This window comes from Phaethon aethereus, assembly GCF_964289735.1.
Source record: "Phaethon aethereus genome assembly, contig: HAP1_SCAFFOLD_743, whole genome shotgun sequence".
Classification (NCBI taxonomy): domain Eukaryota; kingdom Metazoa; phylum Chordata; class Aves; order Phaethontiformes; family Phaethontidae; genus Phaethon; species Phaethon aethereus.
The window spans coordinates 3,502-13,674 of record NW_028113801.1 but is presented as its reverse complement, the minus strand read 5'-3'; the positions used below and the strand labels follow the sequence as shown (position 1 = coordinate 13,674).

General features: G+C 71.1%; 3 protein-coding genes across 3 annotated transcripts; 2 read left to right on the top strand and 1 right to left on the bottom strand.

Moving 5' to 3' along the window:
- Positions 1 to 260: 260 nt before the first annotated feature.
- On the bottom strand, positions 261 to 1,595 carry METTL1 (methyltransferase 1, tRNA methylguanosine; the record flags this gene model as incomplete). Its single annotated transcript, XM_082016080.1, has 4 exons — positions 261 to 374; positions 530 to 714; positions 1,060 to 1,190; positions 1,492 to 1,595. Coding segments are annotated over 4 exons (534 nt in total), but the record flags the coding sequence as incomplete, so codon positions are not given.
- A 2,269-nt stretch (positions 1,596 to 3,864) lies between these two features.
- Positions 3,865 to 5,274, top strand: EEF1AKMT3 (EEF1A lysine methyltransferase 3; the record flags this gene model as incomplete). The annotated part of the gene is made up of 3 exons (XM_082016082.1): positions 3,865 to 4,152; positions 4,452 to 4,563; positions 4,811 to 5,274. The coding sequence occupies 3 exons, from the start codon at positions 3,865 to 3,867 to the stop codon at positions 5,272 to 5,274; spliced, it is 864 nt and encodes a 287-aa protein (XP_081872208.1).
- Positions 5,275 to 7,338: 2,064 nt separating this feature from the next.
- Positions 7,339 to 9,955, top strand: TSFM (Ts translation elongation factor, mitochondrial; the record flags this gene model as incomplete). Its single annotated transcript, XM_082016081.1, has 6 exons — positions 7,339 to 7,380; positions 7,605 to 7,748; positions 8,355 to 8,471; positions 8,937 to 9,059; positions 9,138 to 9,222; positions 9,496 to 9,955. 6 exons carry the CDS (start codon positions 7,339 to 7,341, stop codon positions 9,909 to 9,911), a joined length of 927 nt encoding a protein of 308 aa, XP_081872207.1. The 3' UTR covers positions 9,912 to 9,955.
- Between the last annotated feature and the right edge of the window lie 218 nt (positions 9,956 to 10,173).

Here is a 10,173-nt window from a genome sequence, read left to right as displayed (position 1 = left end):
ACGGGAGGACTGTGGAGACATGGGGGGCTGCAGGGACACGGGGGGGCTGCGGGGACACGGGGGGGGCTGCGGGGGACCCATGGGGACATGGGGGGGGGCTATGAGGACACTTGGGGGGCTACGGGGCAGCGCTATGGATCACGCGCACGGGGGGCGTTATGGGGACGCAGAATTGAGTTACGGTGACGTAGGGGGGGCGGGGGTCCCGGGCGGGGGGTCCGTGGGGTTGAGGGGGGTCCCGGGGGGGGCCGCGGGCTCACCCCGGGGCGCAGCACGTAGCCGTACTCGGCCAGCAGCGTGGGGCTGATGATTCGCCACTTGTGCTTGGTGCGTTTGAAGTGGGGGTCGGGGAAGAGGAAGAACATCTTGCTGAGCTGGGGGGGGACACCCCAAAAACACGGCGGGGGGGGGTCAGCAGCCCCCCCCCACCATAAGGCCGGCAAGCACTGCGCCGGCTGCCGGGGCGGAGGGGGGGTGGTGAGAGGCGCTTGGGGGTCCGGAGGGGGGGGTTTCGGGGGGCGCTCCCCACCTGGGCCTTGCGGAAGAAGTGGGGCAGGTGCTTCATGGCGTTGGCGCGCAGGCAGGCGACGTTGCCGAAGCGGCCGGGCTGGGCGACGCGCAGCGCCCGCAGCCGCGCCGCGGCGAAGGCGGCCACGCGGCCGCGCAGCTCCAGCCCCAGCATCAGCGTGTGGGGGAAGAGGGGGGACAGCTCCACTGCGGGGGGGGGGGGGCGGTGTGTCAGCCCCTCAACCTGCCCCCCCGCCACGTGCAGCGCCCCACGGTGACCCCGCCATCGCTGCAGCCCCCAGGGCCCCCCCGTGCCCCCCACGCCCCCAGGGGCCCCCCCCGACCCTGCCGTCACCGCAGCCCCAAGGACCCCACAGGGCCCCCCAGCCCCCCCCACTGTTCCATTCCACTTCCCCCCGCCCCCCCCGTGCCCCTCAGTCCCCCCAGTGCCCCCCTCAGTGCCCACCCCAGCCCTCCAAGGACCCCCCACCCCCCCCAGTAGCCCCCCCCCCCGTGCCCCCCCCCCGCTGCCCCAGCCCCTCCCCAGCTCACCCAGCAGCCCCCCGTAACCGCAGCCCACGTCGGCGAACTCCACGCGTGGGGGCGGCTGGCCGGGGGGGGCGGCGGGCGGGAAGAAGGCCGGGAAAAGCGAGGCCCAGTCCATGTCCTGCGGCCTGGCGGGGCTGCGGGACCGGCGTCACGCGTGGGGCGAGGGGGCACCGGCGGGGCGAGGGGGGGCGGCCCGGTCCCCGGCGGTGCCGTTCGGGGCCATGACGGGGACCGGCCGTAGAGGGAAGAAGGGAGGGAGGGCAGGCGGGGGTGGGGGGGCCCGGTCCGTGCGTTACCGCACGGGCTGCGCGGGGCTCCCGGGCCGGGCCCCGGGGAGCTGGGGGGGGGGTGCAGTGTGTGCATCCCGGCGTTAGCGGGGGGGGTCCGAGGGGCTCCCGGCGGTGCCGGGCGGGGCCGCGGCGCGGCCGCACTCACTAGCGCAGCGTGTGGTCGGCCAGCGGGTTGGCGTGTGCCCGCTGCCGGTAGAAGCGCTTCTGCGGCGGCGCCGCCGCCGCCGCCGCCGCCGCCGCCTCCTCCATGGCGGGAGGCCCCGGGCGCGCGGCGACGGGGACGGGCGCCGGCCGCTGACGTCACCGCGCGGCGCCGCCGATGAGCGTCACCGCCGCACCTGCCGCCAGGGGCCGGGCCAGGGGCCGGGCCAGGGGCCGGGCCAGGGGCGGGGCCAGGGCAAGCTCCGCCTCCCGTTCCTGCCCGGTGCTTCCACTGCCCCCAGTAACCACCCCAGTGCCCCCCCCCAGCGCTCCCAGCGCCCCCGGTGCTCCCCAGCCCTTCCCAGTCCTCCCAGTGCCCCCACCCAGGCTCTCCCCAGCCCCAGTGCTCCCAGTGCCCCCCCCAGCCCTTCCACTATCCCCCCCAATGCTCCCAGTGCCCACCAACGGTCCCCAGCCCTTCCCAGAGCCAGGCCCAGTGCTCCCAGTACTCCCTCCACTGTCCCCCATTGCTCTCAGTGCTCTCAGCAACCACCAGTGTCCCTGCTACTCCAGGGAACTCACATTGCCCCAGTGCCCCCCAGTATCCCCCAGTCTCCCCCAATGCCCCCCCTGGATCCCAGAAACCTCAAGCTGCCCCAGTTTTCCCAGTGCCCCCCAGTACTGCTCAATGTCCCCCAGTGTCGTGGGAGCTCATAGTGCCCCAGTGCCTCCCAGTATCCTCCAGTATCCCTGGACGTCGCACTGCCTGAGTGGCCTCCAGTGCCCCCCAGTGCTGCCCAGTCCCCCCCCCAGTCCCCCCAGTCTCCATAGCCCCTCCCCATCCCCCCCCAGTGCTACCTAGTGCCCCAGGGACCCGGCTCTGACCCCGTGCCCCCAGTGCCCCCAGCCCCCCCCCAGTGCCCCCAGTCCCTCCCAGTGCCCCCAGCCCCCCAGCCCCCCAGCACTGGGCCCTTCCCGGCGCGGGGGCGGTCGGGGAATTCGGGCTGCGGCGGAGCCGCGTGTGATTTCTGAGAAAGCCCCGGGGGGGAAGGGGGAGGGAGGGGCAGGGCCGGGCCCGGGGGGGCTCCCGGGCGGGGGGGGAGGGTTGAGCAACACAGGGCTGGATCCGGCCGGCTGTCCCGGCCTCTGTCCCGGCCGGCTTTCCAGGAACAGCGCCCACGGGTGACGCTGGGCGGGAAGTCACGGGGCTGTGCCGGGGGGGGACAGACTCGGGGACCAACCCCCCCCCCCCCCGCCCCCCAGGGACACCGGCCCCCCGCCGCGGCCACGAGCGTTAACCCGGTGATGCGCGGCGGTGACGCAGGTGGCCGGGGGGCCGGGACGGGTTGTTCATTAGCCCCACGGGACCCTCTGGGGGTCACCCCCTCCCCCCCGGTTACTGTTTATCTGGGTCGTCGCGGCTGACATGGCACTGGGACGGGGGCTGTGCCGGCGGCGGGGGGCTGGCACTAGGGGGGACCAGACACAGGTCCCCCTCGGCCAGGGGCTGACGCGGTGCTGGGACACCGCAGCCAGGGCCACCATGACCGTGAACATCATGGCCAGGGACACCGGGGCTGGGAACACCATGGCCAAGGCCACCACGACCAGGGACACTGGGGTCAGAGACACCGTAACCAGTGGCACCATGACCGACGCCACCAGGGTGAGGGAAGTCAGAGAAAAGGCCACCATGGCCAAGGCCACCATGACCAGGGACGCTAGGGTGAGGGACACTGGGTCTGGGAACACCATGACCAAGGACAATGGGTGACAAGGCCACCATGGCCAAGGCCACCATGACCAAGGACACAAGGTGACAAGGCCACCATGACCAAAGACACCAGGGTGAGGGACACTGGGGACAGGGACAACATGGCCAAGGCCACCACAACCAGTAACATCATGACCAGGGATACCAGGGCTGGGGACATCAGGGCCAAGGCCAGCAGGGCTGTGGTGGCACTGGTGGTGACTGGTGACAGAGGTGGGAGGATGGCGCCGGCGTGCGCAGACGAAGCCACGGGACGGGACCAGTGGGATCTGACTGGGGTGGGGTGGGGCACGGGACTGGGCTGACTGGGAGCGGGGAGACACCGAGGACAGGGCCGGACCGGGGCAGGAAGGGGGCTGGGACCGGCGGGGTGGGAGCAGGGCTGGCCAGGGCACACCGGGGACCGGCCCGGGGACACCGGGACGGGGCCAAACAGCGCGCCGTGGGCGGAGCTCCAGACCACGCCCACCTCAAGAACGGAGCTCTGGGGCCCGCCCACCTCAGAGGCGGAGCTCGGGACCACGCCCTTGTCAGGGGCGGAGCGGTGCATTGCTCTGACCAATCACGAGCGGGTGGGCGGCACGGCTCCGCCCCTCCGCCAAGATGGCTGCGCCCGGGTGCCACGTGGGGGCTGGGATGCGGCGGGCGGCGACGGCGGAGGAAGCGGAAAGGGAAGCGGAAAGGGAAGCGGAAAGGGAAGCGGAAGAGGAAGCGGAAGAGGAAGAGGAGGAGCCAGGGGCCGGGGCGTTGCTCTCCGTGTTTCCCCGCGACCCCGCGCTCTTCGCCGACGCTTTCCCGGTGGAGCGGCGGTACCGGCTCTGCGGGCGCGTCCTCCGCATCGCGCAGCACCACGGGCCGCGGCTGGGGGTGGCCGCCCCTGTCTGGGAGGCGGTGCGTGGCGGGGGGACACGGGGGTGGGCGGGACGTCCCGGCATGGGGGAATACACCGGGTGGTGGGGGAGGGGGACCCCGACGGAACGGGGGTTCTCGGGGGGAAGTGGGGGAGACCCCGGGGGGTACCGGGAGCACTGGGGGGAGGGGGGGGAATCCCCCTGGCATGGGGGGCGGGGGCTCCCTGGGCTGAGGACCGCCCCCTGCAGGGCCCCAGCCAGGCGGGGTGCAGGAGGGAGGGGCTGTCTCCACGGCCCCCGTGTCCCCCCACCCGTGTCGTATGTGTGTGTCCCCCCCAGGCCCTCTCCCTGTGCCGGTACCTGGAGGAGCAGCGCTTTGATTTCCGGGGCCGGACGGTGATCGAGCTGGGCGCCGGCACCGGCATCGTCGGCATCCTCGCTGCCATGCTGGGTGCGCGGGGGGGTGGGGTGGGGGTGTCACACCCGAGGGGCCGGGAGGGGGAGCACTGACCCCCCATCCAACACCCCTCGATTCCCCCCCCATCCCCCAGCCAGTAACAAACTGGAAGCGCAGCACCCTGACTGGTGCAAGCAGCCCGGGGGTGGGGTTATTGGGGTCTGGGGGGTTTTAGGGGGGTGCAGGGGGGGTGACCCCCCCGAGGCCCCTGCCTCCCTGAGGCCCCCCCTTCCCGCTTTAGGCGGAGACGTCACCATCACGGACCAACCGGCAGCGTTGGACCAAATCCACGAAAACATCCGGCTGAACTTCCCGACGGGGGCGCGGCCCCGGGCGCGAGCACTGGTCTGGGGCCGGGATGAAGGCTCCTTCCCGCGGGAATACCAGGTGGTTTTGGGATCGGACATCGTGTACCACCCCCCCTCCTTCCCCCTGCTCCTGCGGACCCTGCGGCACCTCTGCGGCCCCCGCTCCCTCGCCCTCCTCTGCGCCAAGATGCGGGGGGGGGACGACGGCGCCCGCCGCTTTTTCCGCCAGATGTTGCCGCCGTATTTTCAGATCCAGCTGTTACGACGGGAACCGGAGGAGGAAATTGAGATCTATAAGGTGACCCATAAGGGTGACCCTATAGAAGAGGGAGTGGGGGGCACGCCCCATTGCGGTGTTGCTCAGGGAGGGGCCAGCCCCGAGCTGGGGGTGCCCTGAGAGGGATTAAATGGTCACCAGAGGCTGCGGCTGAACTGGTGAGTCTGACTGGGGGGGGGGCGGCTGGTCATGGGTCTTTTGGTGGGAAGGAATCTTTCAAGGTCTAGTCCAACCCCCCCCAGTGAGCGGGGACATCTTCAACTCGACTGGCTCCAAGACCCATCCAGCCTGGCCTGGGATGTCCCCAGGGATGGGGCATCTCCCACCTTTTTGGGAACCTGGGACAGGGTTTCACCACCCTCATGGTGAAACATTTCTTCCCTATATCCAGTCCAAATCTCCCCTCTTTTAGTTTAAAGCCATCACCCCTTGTCCTATCGCTACAGGCGCTGCTAAAACCCCCGTCCCCATCTCTCTCCTCAGCCCCTCTCAGCCCCGGCAGCTGCAGGAAGGTCTCCCCGGAGCCTCCTCTGCTCCAGGCTGAGCCCCCCCAGCTCTCCCAGCCTGTCCTCCCAGCAGAGCTGTTCCAGCCCTCGGAGCATCACTGGGGCCTCCTCTGGCCCCGCTCCAGCAGGTCCGTGTCTCTCCTGTGCCGAGGGCTCCGGAGCTGGACGCGGCACTGCAGGGGGGTCTCCCCAGAGCGGGGCAGAGGGGCAGAACCCCCTCCCTCGCCCCGCTGGCCACGCGGCTTTGGGGGCAGCCCAGGACACAGCTGGTTTCTGGGCTGCCAGCGCACGTTGCCGGCTTGTCACAGAATCCCTACAAAAAGACTTTTAAGATCATCAAGTCAAACCATCAACCCAACACCCCCATGCCCACTAAACCATGTCCCGACGTGCCACGTCCACACCTTTTTTGAACGCCTCCAGTGATGGTGACTCCACCACCTCCCTGGGCAGCCTGTGCCAATGCTTGACCGCTCCCAGTGAAGAAATTCTTCCCGATATCCAGCCTAAACCTCCCCTGGCCCAACTTGAGGCCATTTCCTCTCGTCCCATCGCTGGTTACTGGGGAGAAGAGACCAACCCCCACCTCACACAACCCCCTTTCAGGCAGTTGCAGAGAGCGATGAGGGCTCCCCTCAGCCTCCTCTTCTCCAGACTGAACACCCCCAGTTCCCTCAGCCGCTCCTCATCAGACTTGTGCTCCAGACCCCTCCCCAGCTCCGTCGCCCTTCTCTGGACACGCTCCAGCACCTCAACGTCCTTCTTGTTGTGAGGGGCCCAACACTGAACACAGGATTCGAGGTGTGGCCTCACCAGCGCCGAGCACAGGGACACGATCCCTGCCCGGCTCCTGCTGGCCACACCATTGCTGACACAGGCCAGGACGCTGTTGGCCTTCTTGGCCACCTGGGCACACTGCCGGCTCATGTTCACGGCTGTCAACCAGCACCCCCAGGCCCTTTTCCCCGGGCAGCTCTCCAGCCGCTCCTCCCCATGTCCCCTTGTGTCCAGCTTTTCACCCACCAGGACCCCCAAGTCCTTCTCCATGGGGCTGCCCTCCATCCCTTCACCCCCAGCCCATGCTGGTACCGGGGGTTGCCCCCCTCCAGGCACAGGACCCTGCACTTGGCCTTGTGGAACCTCCTGAGGTTCACACGGGCCCATTCCTGGAGCTTGTCCCGGTCCCTCTGGATGGATCCCGTCCCTCAGGCGTGTCACCCGCACTGCTCAGCTGGGCGTCATCGGCAAACCTGCTGAGGGTGCATCCATCGCGTTATGTCATTGATGACGACATTAAAGGGCCTTGGTCACAGTATGGAGCCCTGAGGGACACCGCTCCTCGCCGAAGTCGTGGCGGTCGAGGCTGGGGGGCTGTATAAGGGCCGGTGGGGGCTCTGTAGGAGCCGGGGGGGGGCTGGTCGGGGCGGGGGGCTCTATAGGAGCCGGGGGGGGGGGGGCGCAGGGGGGGCCTGGCCGTGCCCTGGGAGCTCTACAGGCCCGGGGTTCCCGCCCACTCCCCAGCCAATGGCGCGGCGCCGTCGCTCCTCGAGTGACATCACGCGCGCCCAGCCAACCCGCGCCCAGGGCGAGGCCGGGCGCATGCGCACTGAGCACGCCCGTGCCGCGCTGACCCGCCCCGGCGCCGCCGTGACGTCATTGGCGCGCGCCGCGGGCAGGGATGCTGAGGGCGGCGCTGACGGCGGCCTGTGGGGCGGCGCGGGTGAGCGGCGCGACCCCCGGGACCCCTCCCCAGGGACCCCCGCCGGGACCCCCGCCCTCCCCCTCCGCGACCGCTCCGCGGCTCCTTCCCACAGACCGGGACCCTCCGCTCCCGCACCGGGGCTCCTTCTCCCCAACCGGCCTCCTCCCGCCCCCCCCGGGCTTCCTCCGGCCTCCTCCGCGCGGGTGCGGGTCCCGGTGGCGGCTCACGCCCCTCCCCCGCAGGTGCCCCCCGCCCGGTTTTTCCGCCTCCCGCCCCCGGTGCTGGCGGCGGACAAGGAGGCGCTGCTGGAGCTGCGGCGGCGGACGGGGATGCCGTTCCTGCAGTGCCGGGAGGCCCTGCGGAGCTGCGGGGGGCAGCTGGAGCAGGTGGGCGGGGGGGAAGACACCGGCCGGGGAAGGGGCGGAGAACCGGGGAGGGGACCGGGACACCGGGGAGGGGAGCGGGGAACCGGATAGGACACCAGAGGGGGGCACGGGATGGGGGAGGGGTCACAACCAAACCGGGGGTCAGGTGGGGGGATGAAACGGAAGGGGGTCCCGGGCCGGGGGAGGGGGGGGCAGGTGGGCCCTGTGGGGGCAGGCGGGCGTCGTGGGGGCAGGCGGGCGCCATGGGGATAGGAGGGCACTGTGGGGCAGGCAGGTGCCGTGGGGCAGGCAAGTGCTGTGGGGACAGGCGGGCCCTGTGGGGCAGGTGGCTGCTATGGGGGCAGGCGGGCCCTGTGGGGCAGGTGGGTGCTATGGGGGCAGGCGGGCCCTGTGGGGCAGGTGGGTGTTCTGGGGGCAGGTGGGTGCTGTGGGGACAGGAGGGCCCTGTGGGGCAGGTGGGTGCTGTGGGGACAGGAGGGCCCTGTGGGGCAGGTGGGTGTCGTGGTGGCAGGCGGGTGCCGTGGGGCAGGTGGGCCCGTGCAGCTGTGGCGGTTGGGGGGCTGCGGCCCCACGGCGAGCTCCCCACTCCCCTTGGCCACCCCCCAGGCAGAGGCCTGGCTGCGGGCGCGGGGCGGGAGCGAAGCCGCGCGCGTGGGCGCCCGGCCGGCACGCGAGGGGCTGGTGGGGCTGCGGCGCGAGGGGCCGGCGGCCGTCCTGGTGGAGGTGGGTGACACGCGGCGGGGGGGCGTGGGTGGCACAGGTGGAAGTGGGTGACACAGGTGGGGGGGGGCATGGGTGACGTGGGGGGTGGGGGTGACACAGGTGGAGGTAGGTGACACGGGGTGTGGGTGACATGGGGGCGCATGGGTGATGCAGTGGGGCGTGGGTGACACGGAGGGATGTGAGTGACATGAGTGGGTGACGGGGGCGTGGGTGACATGGGGGGGTGATACAGATGGAAGTGGGTGACACGGGGGTGGAGCGGGGTGATGCTGGGGGGCATGGGTGACATGGGTGACATGGGTGGGGGGACCATGGGTGATGCAGTGGGCCGTGGGTGACACAGGTGCGCGTAGGTGACACGGGGGGGTGACATGGGTGGAAGTGGGTGATGCGGTGGGGCATGGGTGCCACGGGTGGAGGTGTGTGACAGGGTGGGGTGTGTGACACCCACCCCCGCTCCCGTAGCTGAACTGCGAGACGGATTTCGTGGCCCGAACCGCCGAGTTCCAGCGGCTGGTGGAGCAGGCGACGCTGGGCGCCATGAGCCTCTGCCGCGCCGCCGCCGCGCCGCCCGCCGCCTGCACCAAGGTACGGGGGTGCGGGGGGGGGGGGGGGGGGCCAGCGGGCCCCCCGGACCCTCCCCAAAATAACCCCGGGGCCTTCCAGCACGCGCTGCGGGCGGACGAGCTGGCCCAGCTCCAGACGGGGCCCGGGGGGGCTCTGTTCAGCGATGAGCTCGCGCTGGCCATAGGTGAGTGCTGGGGGGCAGCCCCCCAAAAACCCACCTGGGGGGGGGCCTGAGACCCCTGGAGGGGGGCACAAAACCCTTGGGGGGGGTAAGAAACCCCCTCTCGAGGCTGTGACCGGAGCCACATCCTTTCTCTGGGGACAGGAACGTGCGTCACGATGGCATCTGGGGAGGTGGGCAGGACCCCCCCACGGGTGTGGGGCACCACCCCACGGGTGTGGGGCACCCCCCTGCCGCCCCGAGCCTAATTATTATTATTAGTTTTTTTTCTTTTAGCAAAATTAGGCGAAAACCTGGTGGTGCGCCGCGCCGCCTGGCTGAGGGTGCCGGAGGAGGACGGCTACATCGGCGCCTACGCCCACGGGTGGCTACCGCCGACGTCGGCACCGGTAGCCATGGGGACTTACGGGGCGCTGGTGGCCTTTCGGGTGACGGAACCACGCTCCCCGCCGGCGACGCTGGAGGAGGTGGGGCGGAAGGTGGCCCAGCACGTGGTGGGGCTGGCGCCCACGGCTGTGGGGAGCCCCCAGGACCAGCCCCAGGGGGAGACGGAGACGCGGCTGCTGGCGCAGAGCTTCCTGCTGGAGCCCGACCGCACCGTGGGGCAGTTCCTGGGGGCGCGGGGGGCGCTGGCCGTGCGCGACTTCATCCGCTTCCGCTGTGGGGAGGAGACCCCCGGCCAGCCCGGGTAGAGCTTGGGGGGGGCTCAGCCCCACAGCCTGGGTCAGGCTCAGCCCCACACTGAGCTCAGCCCCACAGCCTGGGTCAGGCTCAGCCCCACAGCCTGGGTCAGGCTCAGCCCCACAGCCTGGGTCAGGCTCAGCCCCACAGCCTGGGTCAGGCTCAGCCCCACAGCCTGGGTCAGGCTCAGCCCCACACTGAGCTCAGCCCCACAACCGGAGGCTGGATCAGCCCCACGCTGAGCTCAGCCCCACAGCCTGGGTCAGGGTCAGC